Source organism: Peromyscus californicus, unplaced genomic scaffold (genome assembly GCF_007827085.1).
Source record: "Peromyscus californicus insignis strain IS unplaced genomic scaffold, ASM782708v3 Scaffold_14__1_contigs__length_90479793_seg_2, whole genome shotgun sequence".
Lineage (NCBI taxonomy): Eukaryota > Metazoa > Chordata > Mammalia > Rodentia > Cricetidae > Peromyscus > Peromyscus californicus.
Genome location: NW_026294436.1, coordinates 58,579,396 through 58,603,289, shown reverse-complemented (window position 1 = coordinate 58,603,289; position 23,894 = coordinate 58,579,396). Strand labels below are relative to the sequence as shown.

At 46.3% G+C, this 23,894-nt stretch overlaps 1 protein-coding gene across 2 annotated transcripts in view; it reads left to right on the top strand.

Annotated features, from left to right (window-relative positions):
- Cadm3 (cell adhesion molecule 3) overlaps nt 1–23,333 on the top strand; it is a 31,206-nt gene extending 7,873 nt beyond the window's left edge. Inside the window, exons 2-10 of one of the 2 annotated variants that reach the window (XM_052737686.1) lie at nt 10,345–10,446; nt 12,972–13,112; nt 13,663–13,815; nt 14,486–14,623; nt 15,021–15,191; nt 17,520–17,610; nt 18,023–18,192; nt 21,263–21,388; nt 22,149–23,333. In XM_052737686.1, the coding sequence (XP_052593646.1) occupies nt 10,345–10,446; nt 12,972–13,112; nt 13,663–13,815; nt 14,486–14,623; nt 15,021–15,191; nt 17,520–17,610; nt 18,023–18,192; nt 21,263–21,388; nt 22,149–22,267 (1,211 nt within the window). In that variant the 3' untranslated portion in view covers nt 22,268–23,333. The remainder of the gene's footprint in view (nt 1–10,344; nt 10,447–12,971; nt 13,113–13,662; nt 13,816–14,485; nt 14,624–15,020; nt 15,192–17,519; nt 17,611–18,022; nt 18,193–21,262; nt 21,389–22,148) is intronic. The other variant, XM_052737687.1, reaches the window with a different exon arrangement.
- Nucleotides 23,334–23,894: the final 561 nt, after the last annotated feature.

Below are 23,894 nucleotides of genomic sequence, written 5' to 3'. Positions count from 1 at the left end.
AACATAGTGTATGTGCCCCCTCCAACTTGCATCTTATAATCTCACACAAATATAAAACCCAGCACCACTAAGCCCCTGAGCCTTCCATGTTTTCATTTATCCTCAACTGCTGTTAATGCCAAGTCTTTTCTGGTTTCCAAGCCCTGGAGTCCAATGTCAGTGACAGATGGACTAAGCCTCAGCCTTGGGGAGGAGAGGATTCTGGTCCTTTCCTGGGGAGTTTGAGCAGAAGAAAGAGACTAAATTCTGCTTTGGGGGGAAGCTCTGAGGTTAAGCCATATGGTTTTCTGGAAGTAAGGGGTTCTGATTAATATGAGCATGCGAAAGGGGCTCTGTATCTGGGTCATAATAAAAGCTGTGTGTCTGTGACAGAAAATAAAAATAAAAACAGGCATATGAATAATGAGAATCATAGTGTGTTGAAGGACACATGCTGAAGGAGAGAAAAAGGATGACCGAGGTGGAAAATGCAAGCATCTTAGGGAGCAAAGAGGAGACATAACCACATCGAAGCTGAGACACTCAACTTTAAAAAGGTTTAAAAAGAGGGAAGGAGGGACCTTTCTGTCAAAACAACATTATTTGCCATTTTGGAGACTGTGAGATTTGTAGACTTGGAAGAATGTGTCTGTCTCATAGAAGAGTTAAACTCCCAGAAAAGCACAAAGTAAGGCTAGCATGTACAATGAGGCACTCTTAAAAATACAGATTTTCTTTTTGAAGTGATAAGAATGAAGGGGAGAAAGAGACTAAGTCTCATTTAGGCTTAGGGGAATCAGGGAAACTAGAGTAGTGTGAGTGGGTGTGTAGAGCGGAACACATTTTTCTTCATGTAACACTCCTAACCATTGCCCTGAACCTGTCATTCACACCCTGCCTCTGATCATCCAGTGAAGGGAAACAGTAAAAACAAGTCAGGAATATCAGAACCAGCAGAGATAAATGCTTTCCTGCCTGCCTCATAACAAATTAAGCTTTTCCACAGCATTGTTATCCTTCCACACCAAGCCATCACCCTGAAAGATCTAAAGCACCACCTAAACAGCAATGGATGGGCTGGAACCTGCAAAAAATGGAATTTGCATGTGCATGCAGACAGGTCAGGTTATCCAGGCACTAGATAGGAATGGCAGGATGGAAGAAACATGTTGGAAGCCGGACTTGAGAGATCTCTCATCCTCAGGAAATCTGTTCTTTGCATGCTCAGTCTCAATTCGTGTTTCCCCATACCCTTCCAAGGCACTAAATGAGTTCCATGTTCAGTTCTGTTGTGTTTCCTTTCCCAAATGCTCTCCTACTTCTTTTTTTCTGACTTATTTATTTGTATTTTATGTACATTGGTGTTTTGCCAGCATGTATGTCTGTGGTCCCCTAGAACAGAAGTTATAGACAGTTAGTTGTGAGCTGCCAGGTGGGTGCTGGGAATTGAACTCAGTCCTCTGGAAGAGCCCAAATGCTTGCCTGAAGTATGGGGGGTGCATATTTGCCACAGTTCTATCCTGTGCATGTGTGTGTGTGAGAGAAATAACAAATTTTAGGAAGGGTATAAAATTCTCCTGCTCAGGTTAAGGGGGCACCCAGAACTTTAGAAGAAGAAAAAAGAAAAACAGGCTCTTGGCTATTGTACCAGAATACACAGCCCACATCCAACCTGCCCTGATTTCTGAAGAATGTGACCACTGTGGCAAGGCATGAGGAGATGAGGGAACAGACCCTGAGAGACGCTGTCATCATCTAAGGTACCATCCTATACCTACACAGAACCTGTTCTCCAGTGTTCTCTGCGGCATTGCATTCCAGTGCTCTGCTCCCTCCCTCCTTCACAGCCTCCTGCTGCAGAAGGCTAGCTGTTTAGAATCCACACTTCCAGAGTAAAAGGGCGCTGAACAAAGAGCTGTTTAGGATCCGATGCCCCTCCTTTTTGACTCCCAACTGCATTTGTCCTTGTTACAACTCAATATTGGCTACAGAGGGGCTTGTTTTGGTTGGGGGCCAGCCCAGGGCTCCCTCTCAGCACTAACGCACCAAGAACACTGACTCAGAAGCAAATCAAAGCAACAGCTGTCCCCACCTCCTTCACTGCCACCCACTTCCCAGTCTCTGCTCCTCAGAATCTTAACTAAGTCTGTGAGCATCCCCCCCCCCCAGCCTACCACAAGCCCACTTCTGCCTCCAGATTTTTTTCTTTCTCGCTCAAGAATAGGACATGCTCCTCTGCTTTTTCCTCCCATCTAGTCTAACCCCTCTCTCTTCCACTTCACACTCAAGTACACGTTCCCATAGCTGTGCGAGGTGCATGCTCCAGCAGGTAGATTCAGGAGCACACACATACATACATGCATGAGCGCACACACATACACACACACACACACACACACACACACACACACACACACACACTGTGCACACAGTCTTATTCTCATGACCACTCTTTTTAGCTCCTAAGAACACAGCAGTGGGTTCTGCCCTTCAAATTCCTCTTTTGTGGGAACTCAAGTGTGAAGCTGTATCAGATGAGACTTCTTTGTCTCACCTCAACTTCTCCAACCCGTCTAATGTTAGACTTACTTCCCCTGAGCTTTGGGGTCTATCCCATATGTGGGATAAGAAGGAGAGTGGATAGCACCAGATAGAAAAATCACACTCAGTGGCAAGTGAACCTCTGAATTAGCTATTCCACAAGGACTCTTATGATGTGATAATAAGTACAAAAGACCAGAGTTATAACCACAGCTCCCACTAACTGCCTGTGGGACTGCTTCAAATTCTTACACTTCTCAGGATTTCAGTTCCTCATTGTTAAAATGGGCAGCTGGACTTGGGGATGTGGTTCAGCAGTTTGTAAACATACATGCTCACATGTACACATACACTACACAGCAGTATTGGACGGACTGCTACTTAGGATTATGTCAGCTCTGAAAGGCTATACTTGTGAAAGCCATGGAGGAAAAACCATGTTGGGTGAATTAATTATAACAGAAAAATGAGAAAAATAATTGCACTCTGGTGCCGGAGTCAGAAAGGCATTCTTCCCATTCTGTCTGATAGTCAACGATTTTAGGAGTAACCAGCTATGGCCATTAGGGGTCAGTAGAAAATACTGATGGAATATGGAATCTGGCTATAGAGCTTAAGAAAAGAGCACGCGTGCACACAGGCACACACACCTTCATGACATCTTAAAATTTGATAGTTTTTTAACATTTGCATATGAAAAACATTTTTGAAAGGCTGTATTTTTGTTTACTTTTAATTTTAGTGAGAAAAGAGTATTAACCAAAATAAATTTTTCATTTTAATCCCATCCTCACACCTACCCTAGACAAACCAACTATTCTGAGGATGCTTCTCCCCATTTAGCCTGGAAAACTTTTTGTTTTCAAACTGTTGAGGATGGAACCAAAAATTGTCCATGAAATGCATTTTAAAACCTGTTGGAATGTAGACTGAGTAGCTCCTAACCTGACTCTCAGGATCTTCTAATAGTGTGAAAATGACATACTCCTCAACTCTTAAGTCTCTGGTCCAAGCTTTATACCAAGTTAGTATAGCAAGACAGGAAGCTCCTGGGGGGAGGGAGGAGTGGAAATCTACCCTTCTCCCTGTCTGTTTCCACTCACTCTCCTGTGCCTCTTAGGAGAATCAAATCAAGCAGGGAGAGAGTAATGACTTTGGCCCCAAGAGGCTGCTTGACAAACAAGGCTCCAGAAGGGAAAAAAAAAAAAAAAAAAAACCAGACAGCAACAGAAATACTAGAGGGAGGACCAAGAAGGAGCAAAGTCTCCTCTCAGCAACCCAGTGACAAAGAGATCAGCAGAGGAGCAGGGAGGCTAAGATTGGAGGGCAGCAGCTGAGGCATGACTGAGCTACAAGGTTCTGAAGGGAATATGAGCTAAAGGACCCTGAGTTATGGAAGCAGGGGGAGGGGGGGATGTCCGTGAGGACTTCCTGGTCTCTCTGCAGTACAAAATCTCATCCTAAAGGAAAAAGAAGGAAACACATCTGAAAAGACAGGTGCCTAGAAATCAGAATTACCTCCACATCCTAAGGCCCCGGCTCCCTCTGACTGTCCTATAAGGTCCAGGTATTCGTGAACAGGGATCTGAAGAAAATGGGCAGGGTGAGAGAGGAATGCTGAGCAAGAAGAGACTATAGCGGTAGTTGTCAAAGTTCTAGTCTAGAAACCGAGGGATGATTTTGGTAAATGTGGCGCAGTCGTGGCTGCCAAAGACCAACTGTAGGAAGTGGAGTGAAAAGAGAGTCCTTTGTGATGTCAGAGACTCCTCCAAATCTTGGAGTTATCTTCTAAGTCAGGATTCAGATGGAACTGGTCCAGTTTCCTCCAAATGCACATTCAAACATTTACTCTTAAAGAAAAATGTGGCTCTGAGGATTAAAAAAAAAAAAAAAAAAACCACCTCCAGGGGCCAAATTCCAAGCCTAATTTTGCTGTGACCGTTCTGTGCTGTCTGTGACCTGCATATGCATAGCAATTTACTGAGCAGCTGAATTGGGTGAGATGGTCAGGTCTGGGAGCCTAGCAATGAGACTCCTAATGGTGGATACTCCATTTGAAAAGAGAGCCAGTATTCTGGGCCACAGCCCCCAGTATGTTTTTTTGCTTGGAGATAACACTTCTCCACCCACCTGTCAGGGTAGTCGTGAGGAATAACAAGTAGGCTGGGCTGAACATTATTTTTAACTCCGGAGTTAGAGAAATGCTGAGTCATCACCATCATCATCACCATCACCATCATCATCAACTCCTACTCAGGGAGCTGTTTTTCTCTAGAGTCAGGGAAGTGGGGCTCCGGACACAAGCACTAGCGAGGCCAGATGCAGTCATGCAGCCCGGAGCTCGTCCCCCTGTTCCACCATCCCAAATGTGCACCTATGACACTGTTAATAGTTCTGCCAATACATTCTAGATTCCCAGAGCAAACAAGGCAGGGAGAAACATAAACCAAACAGTCAAGGGTGATGCTGCCATACTCTCATAGCCTTCCCTACCAGTCACTTAAATTGCAGACATAATACATTTTTATTCATTTGAGTAACTCACTTATTTATTCAATAAATATTTATTGAGCCCTTACTATGTGTGAGGTCCTGTGCTTGCAGTGAAAAACTGAGTCATTGGTGCCAATGTATGCTTTGAAGAGACATATTATTAAGTCTGCAGTCCCTGCCTCTGCTATTCCCAGTATGAACAATCAGAAGGAAACCAGTAGAGGGGAAAGGATTACTTTGTCCTTTAAAATGCTGAGAATTCTAGGGCTATCAGAACCTATGGGTAAAGAAAACAAGAACTAAGAAACACTCAAAGCGATTGAGAGCCAACGAGATAATCTTTTCATTTTAACCCTAGGTGCTAGAATGTGATGGAAACATAAAGAGATTTTGTCAAAAGTTTTAAATAAGCACATCTGTTGTTGGGTTAACCAAAGAGTCCCACACTGCAAAAACAATTGGGGCAGACAAAATAGATCCCAAAGGATGGAGTGAAGGCACGTTATAGAATCCAGCTGAAACATAATTTACTAGATGCCAATCACAGCACCGCCACCACCATAAGCATCCACTGTAGCCTGTTACTCTGACTTTTATCATTCTTCAGGTGAGCGTTGTGAACATTGTCTAGGTAAGCCATCCCTAGCCAGAAATGTAACAAAGTCTTCCCTCATCTATTCCCAACCCACCACCACACACACAAAACACCTGCCTCTGACTCCTGAGGCAGGCAGTACAGTGGGAAGAAGCAGAGAGCTTGGACTTCGTGGCCAGGGAGGCCTGAGATTAAAGCTTGTTCCATGCTAGCCCTTACTAGATGCTTCCCATCATTCCCTAGTTGCCTGCAGTTATGCCTATGGCCCTCTTAACTTAAATCTTGAGATCAAAACTAGGTTGGGGTGGGGGGGTTTGTTGTTGTTGTTGTTGTTGTTTTAATATCAAGTCTTGTCTTGTAGATATCTAGATGTCCATGTGTAGGGAGCCCTACTTGGCTGGCTTCTTCCTGTGCTTTCAGATTTGCTATGTTCTCTGCATTCACAGATTCTTGAGCTCTGTTCTCACAACAGAAGATACTCAGCATCTGATTCATTTAATAAATAAATATTTATTAAGCACCTTCTACGTGCAATATGCTATATTGGAGCCAGTATTGATATGAAGGTGAATCAGATGTCAACTGTTCCCTTAGGATCTTTACGATTTGGGAAGAAGCAGCCCAACTTGCAATGTAGGGAAGAGGGCACTACATCATGTGAGGAAGGCAGAGGAAGCACTGCTGCTCGGAGATACGGGGAAGAATTCCCATCCAGGCCACTGAGGAAGCATTCTTGAAAGAAAAGCTACACAAAGTAGGCTGAAAAGCTAGAGTTAAGACCTGTGAAGATGGGTGAACAGCATTAAAACCGAGTTATTAGAGAAAAGGGGATGGACCCAGGATGGCAAATGTTTTTAAATGGAGTTCTAAATAGCTCCTGTGTCTAGAATGTGGAATCAGTGAAATGGGGAAAAGACAAAGTTGACGGGTGGGTTGACCTCAGACTGTATAGGACCTTGAAGGCCAGGCTAACCAATCTAGGTATTATCTGCAGAAAATGTAAAGTCAGTGTGGATGTAACTCAGCAAAGTACTTGCTATTGACTTAAATTCAGATTTCCATCACTCACGTAAAAAGCCTGGCATAGTGGCGTGCATCTGGACACCTAGCACCAGTGGCTGGGGTGGCTGCACACACCTCTTCAGAAAAGCTAGGTCAAGAGCAAGTAAGACGGCAAAGGAACTTACCGCCAAGACTGACAACCCGAGTTCAAATCCCAGGACCCCTATGGGGAAGGAGGTAACTGACTCCTGCAGGTTCTCCTCCAGCTTCCACACAGACACTGTGGCATGTATTCCCCCCAAGTAAATTTAATTTTTAAAACATAAGCTGGAGAACGAGTGAAGAAGACACACCATGTAAGCTTCTGACATCTGCATGCACAGCTGCATGCACATGTAGGCATATACTCATGAACCCACAAACCCACATACAACTCACAGAAAGAGAGAGAGAGAGAGAGAGAGAGAGAGAGAGAGAGAGAGAGAGAGAGAGAGAGAGAGAGAGAGAGAGAATAAAATGGAAAGTCAGAGGTATATGAGTAGATAACAATGTGACTAGTAAGACTGGCGCTCCCCAACTCATATGATCAAGACTGAATCTTTCCTCCATGGCTTTCCCCACGCAGGGAGGGTGTTCTTCACCAATGGCTGTGTGCCAACAGATCCTTCCAAGGTCCCTGAGTAGAATCCTTACTAACTCCACTTCAAAGTCCATATGTCCCCTTTAGAATACTCCTCAACTTCTTCCCTTTCCTGTCCAAACATTTTGAGGGAAATCATGGTGATTTCATAAATGACTGGTACAATTTTAATCCAAAGATAGTTCAAGCTTTTCATAAAGCGGCTTATACAAATTTGTGCTACTTATCCATGCTCCTGATGATAGCGTTACAATCACTCACCTGCTCCCATAGGAATGGCCATTCAGAATGTATCACTAGAAGCCTACAATTTCATAAAATCAGGTAACTTTCAGACATATTAATGGAATTCCCAAGAGTAGAGATATAAGATCACAAGTACATTTCAGGATTAGGAGATATGTCATGCACACCCCCCATAGAAGGGGGAGCAATGCCCCAGCCACATCTTAAACTGTTCCCTAAAACACTACAAACCAAAGCGAATTCTCTGCAAACACACAGAGGCAATAAATCATGCACATCCCAAATATGTCATTTATTGAAGGTTATTTGTTGCTTCCTGCCTCTGAACAGTTCAGCTGTGTTTAAATGATGTACATCACCATTTTACTTATTTATCCTATGCAGAAAAAAAAATAGCACAACATCCAGAAGTGGGAATGGGGAGATGACGGACAAGTATGAGCGAGCAGAAAAGCCTCTGAGGAAGACGCAAACAAAGACACAGATGAAAGGAGCAGGAGAGGGGTGACCAGAGACTGGCTCTGCTTGGTTAGCAATGCAGATAGCCTGGTGCTGAGGTGGCAAGTCACCAGACTAGTGGCATGCACCGAGAGCTCACTAGGGTGGAAGTGTTAAAGAAACGTAGGTGAAGATGGTAATGCTTCTGCCCTTAACCAGCTCGGAGTTTAGATGCAGAGCCTGGTAACCAAACACATGACAGTGCAGTGTGGGCAAGTGCTCTGGAAAACAGGGGCTGTTCAAAGCGGAGAGCCCCACAAGGGGTAGAAACGGCTCTTGAGGGTTGTGCCCTTTGGGTTCCTTTAGGTGAGCCAAGGACCTCTCTTCAGATGTCAACTTTAAAAGTGATTATATCTGGCTGCCTACCGCTAGCAATTGTTTTGAGATTAAATGAAATTGTGGGTGAAAATCCGCTCCGCAAACTAAAAGTCCCACACTGAAGTGTGACAAGGCTATTTCCTCGGTCCATTTGAGTAAAAGCCTGTTTAGTGGTTTTTAGGTTGTGTGCTGGGTTACCAGTGCCCTACGAGGGAGCATAGACCCCTTACCCTGCTCCTCCCTGTCCCGCACACCCCATGCCTTAGTACAACCAGTCCTGTTTCCTACTTGATGTTGACGCAGCACACTCCAAAACGTATACAATAACATGAAACACTCACCAACGTCCAGTGGCCTCTGTCCTTGGTGTCCACACAAAGCATTCCCAGGACAAGAGCTCTGCACCCGGGGACTGCCTCTCGGCCTCAGTTGAGAGCCCTGCTATCCTTTTTCTCTCATCCCTGCCTCTCCTCATCAATTCTTCTTTTGCCTCTCCACTCCTCTTTTCCTGTTTGAGATGTAGCTGGAACTCTCAACGCCACTCAGAACAAAGTAAAATCGCAAATCTTCTGGGAGCCCCAGGTCAGGAGCGGTGGGGAAGGGAGGCTGTTTACACTGCAGCCAGCCCGCCCCAGCAGGTCTCTCCTGGAGCTTTATCTGCTGCTAGGACTCTCTCGTCCCGTCCCCCGCCCCCCATTTCCCTTCCCCCATTCTCCCTTCCCCCTTTCTTCTTTCCTCTCCCTCATCCTCTTTCTCAGCTACCCCTTCTTCTCTCTCGCTTCTCCCCTCACCGACTTGCTTTCTTTTTTTCTTGTGATTCATCCTTTTTCTCCCTAGTCCTATCCCTTTTTTTCCTCCAGAAAAGTCCATATCCCACTTCTTTTTTTTTTTTTTTTCCCAGTTTTGACCCAGCCACCTGCCCTCTCTTAGCCCCACCTCCACCTTCTTATCCTCCCCACCCCCACCCCGGACGGTGGCGCCTGTTGGGACCATTGATAAACTTTTCCCAGTACTGCTGCTGTCCCAGGAAGAGAAGCAGCTCTAGTGTCTGCTCAGCAGCTGATGATCTCACTGGATGTTCGTGATGTGATTGGCCACTCTAGGGCTCTGTGGCGGGAGATCTTGAAAAGGTGCTTAGCTGGTTTCTTTGTCCCTTTGCTGTTTCCGTCTGGGTTGGAACTGTGAACCCCAGACACTACTGTATTTCACCAGAGAGTTTAACAGCGATCTAGTCCTAAGAGAGGTGGTGCCTATTGCCCGGGTAACAACGTTTGGTTGCGTCAGAGGCAGGTACGCACTCACTGAGGCAGAGCCCTGGGAACCTAGTACGCAAACTTAGAATCTGAGCACGGAATGTAAGACAGTGGAAAGTTGTAGTCCAACTTCTAGCCCCAACTTGGATCTTTCTTCAGTGAGGAGGGTGTCTCACCTAAAGAGCATCGGATCTGAAACCAAGCATTCATTTCTAGTCTCTACTCAATTTGTATGACTTTGGGCAAGTCATTTCATTCTGCTTTCACTTGGCAAAACAGGAATGGTGATACCACCACTTTTCATAGGTTAAGGGAAAGGATCAAATGTGAAAAATATGCTCTAATATGTTTAAGCCTGATGTCGTGTTAGTAGATAATGTGGTACAACAAAAAAGAATTCTAGATAAGGAGTTTATAACACGTTTTTGTTTTGTTTCAGTTTTCCATTTTTTCAATAGTGAGCCCCTCTCAATCTTTTGGGGACATCTTTGTCCTCATCTGTGAAGTGGGCAAACCGGGCTGAATGGTCTCCAAGGTCTCTTTGACTCTAGCACGATGTGACTGACAGATAAAATTGTTACCATCCTCCTTTAAAGGACCTAGCAGAGGAGAGCCATCTCCTTTTTCAGAACTCTTGCTAATGTCTCACTTTCTCTTAGGTATGTTGGTGAAGCTACTTTCCCTAGGGGCCTAGCCCCTCCCACACCCCCACCATGGAAGTGTAGACACAAACTATAGTAGTGCACAGGGTTCATCCTTGATGCAGGTTCTCTCCCCAGGCTACTGGCAGGAGCAGGATTTGGAGCTGGGAACTCTGGCTCCACTGGACGAGGCCCTCAGCTCCACAGTCTGGAGCAGCCCTGACATGCTGGCCAGTCAAGGTGAGAAACCAGGCCCTTTCTCTCAATGTTCATCCTCACATCATCTCCCACTCATGGTACACCACCCCATGTTCTCACTCCACTCATTACCACACAGCTTTCTCCTTCCCATTCGACATTTAGTTCTTAGTTCTGCACCACCACCACCACCACATTGCCATGCACCAACTCCCTCCCTCACTCTGGTACAGAGACCTCTGTAACCCTACACCTCTTTCCAAAAATAAAGATGCCTCCAGAGGAGTAGATTACTCAAAACAAAGAGGTCTTGGAGAGGCACTGTCAAAGAGGAATTCTTCAAAGGAGACAAGGACAGAGGGATTAGGGGTTGGAAATTGATATATGCCTATTGCAAATGAAGGGCCTCAGCCACCTTCCATTGACAAAATTTGAGAAAATTTCACTTCCATATTTGCTCAGTGGTTACACAATAATCTCAAAATCCAATCATAACCTTGACTCTCCTTTCAGAGGATCACTTTAGGAAGAACTCCAGTGATAACAGCTCTTGTGTTGGGGACAGAACCGAGTTACAGTGTTGAGAACTAGCAGGCTGATCTTAGGAGTCACCTCGCCTCTGTTGCTGTAACTGCCTGTGCCTATGAGATGAGGGAACTGGATCCCTGGCCCCAGTGAGCTCCTTCACTTCCAGCTTTTACAATTCTAGGCAGTACTAACCATCAGGCTTCATACTCCAGTTTGGAAACTACCAGTCCTTAATGGTGTGTCTTGCTTGGCATAATTTCAGCATGCCTTTCCTCCTAGGGCCTTCTCTCTGCTAAGATCACTCAGGGTGTATTTTCAAGTCAGGTGACTAGAAAAGTAAGAAAGAAGCAGGCAGGTGGGGTCTGTGAGTCTGTGACAAAGGAGCAGCTGATTGTTTTTCTAGCGCCCTGTGGAGAATGTGCTAAGCATGTTTCCTGGTTTCCTGTTGAGCCGTGGACATTGCTGGTTGAAGAATTCTGTGTCATTGAGCAGACTTTTGGATGTTCCTGAAGCAGAGAAGGGAGATGATTATTTCAGATTAGTTCTGAGGAGGTCACTGCTGTTGGGTCACTAAAAGAGATTCTGAAGATGAGAGAATCAATATTAGGAATCAGAATCCATGCTGTGGGAACTTAACACAACGTGTGGTGGGGGAAACAGATGTCGGTATTGGAGAGGTTCACAGCTAGGCCGGAGGAGAAGGTTCATTTGGCATTCAATTGATTTGTCCAAAAGATACCTGGATTTCTTCCTCCCTCTCTTCTTTCTTTCCTTCCTTCCTTCCATCCTTCTCTCTCTGTCTATCTGTCTCTCTGTGTGTGCATGTGTGAGAGAGAATTTGTATGTGAGTATGTGTGTGTGTGTGTGTGTGTGTGTGTGTGTGTGTGTGTTATTTTTGATGGGTGTATGCAGCCTAAGTTGGCCTCAAACTCAGTATATAGACAAGGATAACCTACAATTTTTGCTCCATCTGTTTCTACTTCCTGAGTAATGGGATAACTTATCTGCTCCATCACAACCAGTCATTATGGTGCTGCGGAGATCCAGTCTAGGGCTTCCTGAATGCTAGGCAAGGACTCTATCAACTGAGCTTGTGTTTTGTTTAATTTCTCTAAGGAGAGAGGAGTTAGAAAATATGCTTTCAGCACATTGAGGGGGAAACTTCAGGCTTTTACTCTTTAAATAAGATCAGGGTGGTGACTTGGGTTTGTATTTGGGGAGACAGAAAGACTTACCAGGATAGAGAGCAAAGAATTGGATGTGATTGTGCATGCTTATAATCCCAGCACTTAGAAAACAGGGGCAGAAGGACTTTGATAGGACTTTGATAAATTCAAGACCATCATGAATACATAGTAAGTACCAGGCCAGCCAGGACTGTATAGTAAGACCTTGTCTCAACAGCAGTTACAACAACTAATAATAATAGTAAAAACTGATGATGGATTTGATGATTGGATTGAAGTTATTGCTAGAAAAAAAATTTAAAGTGGGTTAAAATGTTTCTGTTCTTAATTTCTGTTTTGTTTGCTTTGCTCTTTTTGTATAGACGGTGTAGATGAATGGGCACACCAAGAGCTGGTTTAGGCTTTTCCCCATTTCAGTTTTTGATCAGTAGTCATAATTGCCCGTAATGGTTTTGTTCTTACAATAAGTGACAGGAAGGTAACACATAGGATTGCAGATATGTATGTGTGTTCTCAACGATGAGTGGTAGAACCATATCTAAAAAGACACATGTGGAGTAGTATGTTTAGATCCGGATTCCTTTATCCTTTTAGTGTTTGTGACCCTGTCCGTTCATCCAACATTCAATAAATGATGATGCTTTCTGTGTATCCAAAGTGAGAGAAGATCAGGTCTGTCTCCCCTCTACTGCCACAACCACCTCTCTGTCCCTTCACTCATGAAGCCTCAAGAGTATACAGAGACCAGAACCTTGGATAGCCTGAATTAGACGGAATGGAATGTGGCCCAGTAATGGGTAGACTGACATCCTCAGCAATCCTCATGAAGCTAATCACACTCTATCCCTGCAGACAGCCAGCCCTGGACATCTGATGAAACTGTGGTAGCTGGTGGCACCGTGGTGCTCAAGTGCCAAGTGAAAGACCATGAAGACTCCTCTCTGCAGTGGTCTAATCCTGCCCAGCAGACTCTATACTTTGGGGAGAAGAGAGGTAGTGTCTCATGAGGGACCTTTCTCCATGGGAATCATGGGCTAGGAGAAAGGGACAGCAGAGGCTGAGGGGAATTGTCTTGGTAGTCCAGAGGCTGAGAAACACAAGGTATGTTATTTGAAAACGCGATCAACTGTGGGCTCCTCATTTGTTTACAGAGAAAAATGAGCACTACAGCTCTGACCTTAGCCATGTGTAGTCTTATTGGTCTTATAGTCTTATAAGGTCCTGTAGTAGTATAACCCTGAAGAAGCCTTATGAAAGCTGATACCAGGCAGCCCCAGGCCTTCCTAAGTAATTACACATGATACAGACTATACTGGCCTATTAAGCTGCTGTGTCCAGTGACTCATGAAAGTCACTGAATGATTCTGTCCTAAATTAGGAGGTTTTTTGCTTTGTTTTGGTTTGTTGTTTTTTTTTTTTTTTTGTCCTCCACCCACACCACTCTGCTCATCCCTTCCTCTCAATGATGGTAGCCCAGGAATGGAAGGTAAACATGTAAGGAAGGTCCTGGTAGAATCCTGACTCTCAGTTCTGATTTCCCCAGCCCTTCGAGATAACCGGATTCAGCTGGTTAGCTCCACTCCCCACGAGCTCAGCATCAGCATCAGCAACGTGGCGCTGGCAGACGAGGGGGAGTACACATGCTCCATCTTCACCATGCCTGTGCGAACCGCCAAGTCCCTCGTCACTGTGCTCGGTGAGGCTCCCCGACCCCTGTGTCCCCACAGCATGCTGTTCTGCAAACAAGTCTCCCTCAGTTGGTCCCCAGAGCTTCCCAGAACAAGGCAGGCCTCCAATAATATCAGAAAAGTTCTGCACATTTCCCCTTAAATACAAGGAAAGCGGAGTTCTGATCTGCTGTACTTACTGTTTGATCTGGAACAAATCTCTTTAAGCATAAACTTCATAATTTATAGCAATGAATGGCCATTCCATTTCACTCCAAAAGTTATATGTGGAAATTATATAAACTATCTAATTCTAATTTTCAGGCAAAGCTCTTCAGTTGTTTGAATACAGTTATCTTCATCCTATATTCTAATTTCCATCTCCACTCTCCTGAGCCTTTCACTGTGTATCTGCATGGTCACCTAACTGGACTCTGGGGTATCCATTCTCTATCATGCTTTAGGCACTGCATCCCACTCCTCCTACACTATCATTCTTCCTCCCCTTAGTCTTCCCATCTCATCTTCAGGAAGTAGATCCAGGAGAATGTTGACCCTTCATGCTTCTACCCATTTTTCTAAACCAAAATAGAGCTCAGATATCCTGTCCCTCATAGAGGACATGTCTACAGGGAGAGCTTGAAGTGTGACTTCACGGTGCCTCTCCTTCCTATCCTGGCCATCCCCTCTCTATGGCAGGAATCCCACAGAAGCCCGTAATCACTGGTTACAAGTCATCTTTACGGGAAAAGGAGACAGCCACTCTAAACTGTCAGTCTTCTGGGAGCAAACCTGCAGCCCAGCTCACCTGGAGGAAAGGTGACCAAGAACTCCACGGTGAGTAGCTCTTGCCATGAGGTAACAGGGATGAGGTGGTGCAGGGAAGGTAGGTGTGTGTGTGTGTGTGTGTGTGTGTGTGTGTGTGTGTGTGTGTGAAGTATGTCTATACATGGCACATAAGAAACAGTGGAGATGAAGAAGGTGAATGACAGATACATTGTGGACGCGTGTATGTCAGGGTCTACATTCTCTTTATACATTCATATCCATTTCAAAAATTTTCTAAATTTGTCCAAGATAGAACCTGTGGAGCCCAGACAGTATCTGTATGTTAAGATACAGTCTGTCTGTATATACTGACAGTGTGTCTCCTGTGTGTGTGTCTCTGTGTGTGTGTGTGTGTGTGTGTGTGTGTGTCTGTGTGTGTGTCTTTCTGTCTGTTTCTGCATTCCAGGAGAACAAACACGAGTCCAGGAAGATCCCAATGGAAAAACCTTCACTGTGAGCAGCTCAGTGTCATTCCAGGTTACCCGGGAGGATGATGGCGCAAGCATCGTGTGCTCTGTGAACCATGAATCTCTAAAGGGAGCTGACAGATCCACCTCTCAGCGCATTGAAGTTTTATGTATGTCATGGGCTTTGGGGTGAGAAGGACCAGATTTGAGGTAGAGAGTGAGGAAAAGAAAAGTGCTGCTGGCTGCACATGAGGCAACATGCACAATTGAAGCAGCAAGGCTTCAGAAAAAAAAAAAAAATGCCCTGTGGTAAACATTACAGGCTTTGTCTCAGTGAGTTGACTCTGCTTGTGCTGCGGGAGAGCAGCCACAGACAGAGGGTAAACAAATGAGTTGGGCTACATTCCAATAAAACTTTATTTACAAAAGCTCGCAGCTGGCAAGGATTTGGCCCATGGGCCAAGTTTACCAGCCCTTGGGCTACACTTGTGAAATGGAACTAGGCTGTAACTTATGGCGGTAAGTACAGCAAAAACCCAGAGTCTTGGGATGTAGCTACTACTCTGTACTCCACTACATGCTGGTTGTGTGGCGTGATCCCCCCCCCCCCCCCCCCCCCCCCCCCCCCCCCCCCCCCCCCCCCCCCCCCCCCCCCCCCCCCCCCCCCCCCCCCCCCGCTGATCTTGGTTGTTTCTTGGTGAAATGAGAGAGGCGAGCATGGCCATCATGACGGCCTCTTCTCACTCTAACAGTCTATGACGCAAGGGGTGTGGGTGGGAGAGACGCACAATTCTCTCTGGTGTTGAAACGTTCCAAGGACTTTCACCTCCCAGTCATTTCTCTATTTGCCCCAGTTTCATGCTTTTATTAGGGATTCCAATCTAAGGTGGCCAGTTGTCAGAATCGCTGCTCACACTTCCGCCACACCTCTTCATCCTCTTCGTGGACTCTGCCTTTATAGTACCCATAGGGAATGTCTGAAGAAGCTGGGATATTTGCAGATTTTCATCTGAGGAAATCTGGAAACTTTTCAAAGCAACTCTCCTGTATGGAAAGGAAAAGGAATAATTGAAGTGTAGAAGCTGAGTATGGAGGCGTGTACAACAATGCATTTCTTTTCCTAATTTACCAAAAGGTTGGGGAATTTTCAAAAATAGCTAGAGCTTTTAATCTCCTTATGGAAGACACAAGCTGATTAATTTCCTAACTTCAGTGCCATTTAATCAGTGGCTAGACCCTTTATTCAAACTTTAACATTAGTTAATTTTGGACAGAACCATAGTCCATTTGGATGACACTCAATGGACAGGTAGATGAGTAGCCTTCTAGCCAGTACGGACACCTACTAGCTGTATGGCCCTGACCAAAGCATTTAATCTCGCCGTGAATCTGGCTTCCTATCCTGAATTAAACTGAGAATAAATGGAATAATATACATGAAAGAACTCTACAAACTTCCAAGTTCTAAATTGCTATAAAGTATTTCTGTGTTTACTAGTTCCAAGTGTGAGGCCCTGGGCCTTGGGCAGTTCTCTTGAGCCCTGGTTCCCAGCCATAACTAAAGAGTACTTAAAGTCCCCAGAGTCCTCTCTTAGATACTGGGCCACTTGGCTATTATTCTGCAAGGGTTCCCTTTGGCCTGTGATCAGCAGTCAGCCAACAAATGCTCCATTCCAGGTGCTATGCTAGAGATCTCTTTAGCTGTGAAGCCTTGGAATGCCCATTTTTCTCACCTGACCTGGCTCTCCTTGTCCTGTGTGATTTAACTGAAGCATGTTCATTAACTGCTTGCTAAGGTTGGCTCTGTCCTTAGGGATAGTGCATCCTCTTTATCTGTGGTTCCAAACCAGCATCTGCTCACACTGTTCTAAGCCGCCATCTGGACCCAGCCTCCTAAGCGGCCTTTTGGCATCAGTGACAGATGTCATTATTTCCTCACAGAGCCATCCATATTGTCTCAGGCCTTTTTTTTTTCCAGCCAAAATTTGACCCCCACCCCTTGCTGTTTCTGTGTTCTCCTTCCATGTTTGGACTGGCCATTCAAAGGGATGTTTTGTGCTCACGCATGACTTTCGCTCCTAAGCTCCCTCGTAGAACAGACAGAATGGAGAGGTTACGACTCCGTCAGTGTCAAGTTCACTTTCTTTGTTCCATTAAAAATATGTATTAGGTACTGTCTATGTGCCAGGTAATTTGCTAGGCATGAATAAACCATGGGTTCTCCTCGGCTGCTAAGACATCCCATAGGCCCCACCAAGGACAGGCCTGCTGGAAGGCCATCACTCAGAGGTTGAGATACACCAGTTTGCTCTCAGTCAGGGGCACTCATAGTCTGTGTCCACAAGAGCCAGGAGGAAAAAGGGCTTGTTCACAGCCTCTCGGACTTCTGAGACTTCGGGAGATAGAATCTGTAGCATGTAACTAGATGATTTCAAGGTTTTAGGGATGTCCTGTGCAGAGTGAGGAGTGTGGTGCTGACATCATGTACTTCTCCGCAGACACGCCGACAGCCATGATTAGGCCAGAACCTGCACATCCCCGTGAAGGCCAGAAGCTGTTGTTACATTGTGAGGGGCGTGGCAATCCAGTGTAAGAAGAGCAGACTGCAGTCTCTGATACCCCTCTACACTCTCAGATAATCCCCCACCCCCTGGATACCCACTGAACCATACTTCCTACTCCCCTAACTGTACAACAGCACCTCTCCTTAATTTCTACTGCAAAGCAGCAGAAGTGAGGTTGGAACACTCCCTAGCTCAGCTCCTTCGGTTCCCCTAAGGAACAAAGTTACAGTAAGATATGGATCAAAACATCTCTACCATCTTTAAATTGTACCTAAGACTGATACCCCCCACACCCCCCACCAATACCCACCCTGTGGCCCACACATCTTAAGCTTCACCATGCAGTTTCCGGCTTCCCTGTTACCAGTTTGATTTTAATTCCTCTGGCCCCTGAGTCCAGGCCATCCTGAACACTTCTCATCTTTCCATCTCAACAGTCCCCAGCAGTACCTGTGGGTAAAGGAAGGCAGCGAGCCACCCCTGAAGATGACCCAAGAGAGCGCACTCATCTTCCCCTTCCTGAACAAGAGTGACAGCGGTACCTATGGCTGTACAGCCACCAGCAACATGGGCAGCTACACGGCCTACTTCACCCTCAATGTCAATGGTGAGTCTCTTGGACTTCTCCTCTCCAGCATCTCCCTTCTTTGGCCATCTCTTGCTCTCCTGATGGCAACCCCCTACCCTGAGTGGTCGTAGGGTGGATGGAAAATGTCCACTGCTGGAAAGCGCTGCACTTAGGCCCTAGGAATGTCTCCCGATGGTCAAGCACTATAAAGATGGGCTCCCGCTGTCTCTGTCTGCAGGCAGTGGCTGCTCCGGAACTGTCACTCTTACCTGATGGGAAGAATATCAGCTTCACTTAGAGGCCCCTCCTGAGTGCATGTGTGCTTGCTGAAGAGCTCCTCCTCCTAGGGCTAGATACAGCATGCACGCCACTGCCGCCACTTCCCTTCCTAAGGACCCTGTGTACATTATGGTTTGGGCAACGAATAAAAGAAACAAGTATGCACTGTGCCTAGAGACGGTCAGAATCCCTCCTCTAACGCTTCCAAAGGGACAAGAGATTGCTTCTTTCTAAAACTCTTCTCAAAAACTGGAACCACCAGACACCTAGAATGTTAAGTTGGTCAGTAAAGTATCTGCCAGTTAGAGCAAAACAAAAATCGGTGTGGTAGCTCACATTTGTAACCCCAGTGCTGGGGAGGCAGAGACAGCCAATCCTACTTGATGAGCTCTTGGCTAGCGAGAGTTGACTGAAATGGTCCCGTCTCAAAGAGTCAGGATGGAATTCCTCTGGCGTCTACAGTTAGTACGTAGACATACATGCATATTCACACACATTTGCATGTATATACAAACAAACACAAAAAGATACAGTGAAACCCAGCTTCAAGGGAAGTGACAGGCTAGGACAGAGGTGGCTTTAGAGGGAGCTGGTAGGGAAATTTTTTTTTTCTTGTTTTCAAGACACCGGTGACATTGAAGTCCTTCCAGAAAGTCTTCAAATATTTCTGCAGAATAGGGTAAATGTTGAAGAAACGTCAGGGTCTTTCTTCATTTGAAATACCCAGTAAGGCAGGGAATGGGGTGCCTAATACCCAGGATCCCAGGGTTGAGAAAGAGCCCTAAGTGCTTGGGACCAGAAAGTCTACATTGGTGATTAGCAGTCCTAAGCCAAACTCGCACCCCTATGGGGAGCTCTTCAGCACAACAGAGCTAGTGTAAGATTCTGAGAGCTACAACAAGGTACTGAGATCTAGGCTCAGCCCCTGGATCTCTCCAGACCATTTCTGATGGTGACTAGCAGTGAAAGAAAGTTTATGTGCCCTGCAGTTGGTATCTTGTTGATCCTTCTGCTCTGGGATTAAAAAGCTAAGCAGGAGTAAATTGACTGTTTGCTGCCAGTGCTGACGCCTGGTGGTGGAAGGAGTTACTGCAGCCTCTTCAGGAATCTTTTTCCCAGTGAAGACTTGCTTGGAATGAAATGAAAGGAACTTCTACCTGGAAACAGAGGGTGGTTATTGACAACCCCAGAGGTCAATTTTGACAGTGAAAGACTGTGTTTCTCCAAGAACTTTTTACTTATATAGCTTCTGGAGCAAATATCCAGTATTGATTTCCACGGTGGACCATGTCTCATGTTTCTTCACTCATCTTCCCCTAAATCATGTCAACGCATCTGTCCCATCATGGAACTCCTGAGCCATCCCCCATAGCCCTCCCAAGCAGAACATTTTTTTTTAAAGAAGCATAGATGTTTTTCTTTTCAAATAAGGCATAGGAAATCAAAGAACTAAAAAGCTGACCCAGTCAAGCCTGAGGAAACACAAGGTAGGGAAGAAAAAAAGTATAAGAGTCAATGAGGCTGTAAGACTCAAGCTGAGTCCAAGGGAAAACAGGAGTTCTCCCATGGATGGGGGAGATATAGTTGTGGCTAATGTAACTGTAGAGACATCAGAACTGTCCTGGGCTTGTGCATTCATCCTCAGACATTTGGGTTTCTGACCAAGGTTCCGATTTTTATTGACATTCTTGGTCCAGGTTGTACTATGTAATAGTCCACACCTATTACAGAGGGTGGATTTCGTATAGCTAATGGAGGGAACACTAGCCATCATGGGAGAAATCAAACAAGTCTTGTGCACAAACCTTTAGACAATGTCAACATAGAGATGAAGTCCTAGGCCTCCTTCCTTGGATGGGTCAGAAGATTGGGTTTTACTGAATCACTAATCTTCCTTTCCAAGAAGGAATTACCGAAGAAAAAGACCAGATATGTTCAAGAGCATGTAGATTGGGGAGCTAAAGGAAAAAAAGGAAGAAATACTTGGGAGCAGAGATATCAAATACTATGTGATGTGATAAGGCAGTTGTATGGGTCACAGCCTAGGCGGGATAAGGATGCTGGGATAGAACCTGAGGTCTTGGGTTCATCTTAGAGAAGGTGGATGGTTTTCTAATTCATATCAGACTGTCACTTTGCTCTCTAGGGAAGTTTACAAGTCTTATACAGGATGGCACAGTCTAGCATGTTCTTTGCAAGGTGCTTTCCAACTACTTAATTCCTGGATCCATCAGTTTTCACTGTTTCTTCTCCATCTGATCTTAAGACTGGAAAAGCGGCAAAGAAACCCCTAAAGGAACTAGTACAGAATACCAGACAGGATGTGAGAAGACATGGGAGACAGTCAAGGAACAAGAAAACACAGATATATCTGTGTGTGTGTGTGTGTGTGTGTGTGTGTGTGTGTGTGAGAGAGAGAGAGAGAGAGAGAGAGAGAGAGAGAGAGAGAGAGAGAGAGAGAGTTGGAGGGGCAGAGTGGGGGATGGAGAAGAGGGAGGAAGAGGAGAGAATTTTGATATTGATCACAGGCATTAAAGTAATTATCTCTGATTAAGGTCAAGTTTTGATGCCAAGAAAGCAACTTGGATAGTGGCGTGAGAGCTGGTTTGTTTATTGCCTGTTGAATACATCAATTTTCTTTAACAATTACCGCATTGCCAGCATGGTGATACTCATTTGAGCACAAACTAAGGCATGTCCCCTTGCATCCACCTCCTGAGTTCTCTTGATGTTGATGTCTCTCCTGTGGAATTATCCCAGAGCCAAATCAGCATGTGAATTAAAAGTCCTCCCCTCCCGAGTTCTAACTGTAAGCCTGTCCTCCTTGCAGATCCCAGTCCGGTTCCCTCCTCCTCCAGTACCTACCACGCCATCATCGGAGGGATTGTGGCTTTCATCGTCTTCCTGCTGCTCATTCTGCTCATCTTCCTTGGACACTATTTGATCCGGCACAAAGGTCAGAGGCATCAGGAGGACTTGGGTGTGTGGGGAGATCAGTTAGGGAAGGACAGACAGTAAGAGGGCTTCAGACAGGGCCCTGAAGACTCATTCAGCTCCTAAGGTCATCTGAGAAAGGAATACAGCCAACCCATGCAATGCCAATGATGTGATCACTGAGCAACAGCAACCCTACAGTCAAGCCTGATCACTTGGTTAACATCCAAGTACAATTAGACCTGCCCACTCAGTCAGCTGCTTCTTGCTGCTCTACATTCAGCCAAGCCCCTTCCTTCTTGCCCTCGTCTTCTTTTCCATCTGTTTGGCTTCCTTTCCTCTCTTTGATCTCCTTCCTCTTCATACTCATTCATATCTTTTCTTTTCTCTTTGTTTTATTTTCCCTTATATTCTGGTACTACATGTAGTCAGCAGCCTAGCTGTCTAGCTAAGACTGGTCATGCTTAAGTCATATCTCACTACATGTACACACACACACACACACACACACACACACACACACACACACACACACCTCTTTTATCCCTTGCCTACATTATAGATGAGATTTTAGTTAAAGGTAGAATTCATTATTCATGGGGGTGTGGTCAGGTGAGGGATGTTGGCAGCAAAATGCAAATTAGAGAAGGTGGGGTGGAAGAAAGCTCTAGGCAAGAGAGAGATGAGATGAGCAATGTGTGAGTGGGTGGGTAGGAAAGTGGGCAGGGTGGACTCCAGAGGCTGAGAAGCTTCTGAAAAGAGGAGCTTCTGTCTCCGCACAGGAACCTACCTGACACACGAAGCGAAGGGCTCTGACGACGCTCCAGATGCAGATACGGCCATCATCAACGCAGAAGGCGGGCAGTCAGGCGGGGATGACAAGAAGGAATATTTCATCTAGGGGCACCCACTCATCTCCTGCGCCCCCCAAGGGGCCCCATGGGGACTGCTGGGCTGTCACCAACCTGGACTTGTACAGAGCGACCCCAGGGCCGCCCCTCCCGCTTGCTCCCCAGCCCACCCAGCCCCCTGTACAGAATGTCTGCTTTGGGTGCGGTTTTGTACTCGGTTTGGAATGGGGGGGGAGGAGGGCGGGGGGGGAGGGGTGGGCCGCCCTCAGCCCTTTCCGTGGCTTCTCTGCGTTTGGGTTATTATTATTTTTGTAACAATCCCAAATCAAATCCGTCTCCAAGGCTGGAGAGGCAGGGGCCATGGGGGTGAGGAGAGCAGCAAATCTGCAATGTTCGGAGAAGGAAGTTGGAGGCTGAGAAACAACTGAGGAACAGGGCTGGTTTGCAGGTGGGGGCTTAACATGGCCCTCTCTCCCTTTTCAGGGCCGATCTGCCTCCCAGGCGTCTCTAAGGAACCTGGGAATGGCAGCAGGGGCTAGTGGTGGCTCTCTCTACCTCTGCCAGCCATGTATTGCGAGCTAAAGACAGGGAGACAGGTGTCACACCAACACCCCTCTTCCGTTACATAAGAAAGGAATGAGTAGGAGAGTCCTCAAGAAGATGTGAACTGAAGATGGCATGCAGCCACACAGGGACCCAGGGCTTCAACACATCCCTCCCAGAGAGAGTAGATTTCCAGAGAGGTCACAGGAAAAATGGCCCTGTCCATCCATTGCCCTCACACAATGAATGAAGCCAGGCTCTTTTCACAGAATCGGCCCTTGGGGGGACAGCAGAGCTCAGCTTTCTCTCCTAGCTCCAGCAGTTGTGGAAGAGGCACTGCTTCTGGGCCTGGACAGCGTCTGCTTCCCCCACCTCGGAGGGGGCCCCTCACTCTTACCCAAGACCCTGGACTGTTGCACGGCAACCGCTCCTCCCGTGGCATTGCTCAGCAACGACTCCTCCACCCCGTGTCACCCCGTGCCCTCTCCTGTCCCCTGTGCCAGCCCTCAGTCCTTCCTCCCTCAGCAGCCAGGCAGACATGACAACAAAATTACTAAAAGGAGCTTCGCTGCAGTGAGCTGTTTCCTGCCCAAACCAAGGGAATAATGTGAACTCTGTGCATGTGTGTGTTCGTGTGTGTGTGTTTGTGTGTGTAAGTGTGCGTAAGTATGCATGGGTGCGGTGTACATGTGTGTTTGTGTGGACAAGAAGCAAAGGGATTGAGGAGAAGGACCAGGGGTCTCGGGTGGGTGATAGGGCATGGAACATGTGAGGCATGAGGTGGGCTTTGGGAGTGGATGGTTCCTAGTCAGGGTTTGTACCTCATCTAGGGGGCGCTGCTCTGTCCTAGTCATTTCCAAATCACTCTTGCTGCCTATCTGAGAGAGAGGGAAGTCCCAGGATGTGGTTGGCCCAGCCGTGCTTTTTGTCCCTCTCTGAAACACCACTCCCTCACCATCCTTCCCTGGACCTCCCATCTCTGAGCCATGGAGCCAGGGCCACAGCCTCTGCTATGCACCTCTCAAGCCTCTCCCTGGCACTGACTCTGGATTCCCATCCTTTGGACCCAGTGGCTCGAGGGCTGGGTCCCCATCTCAGCTTTTGGTTTACTGTCTTCCTTCTGTGGCCAAGCTG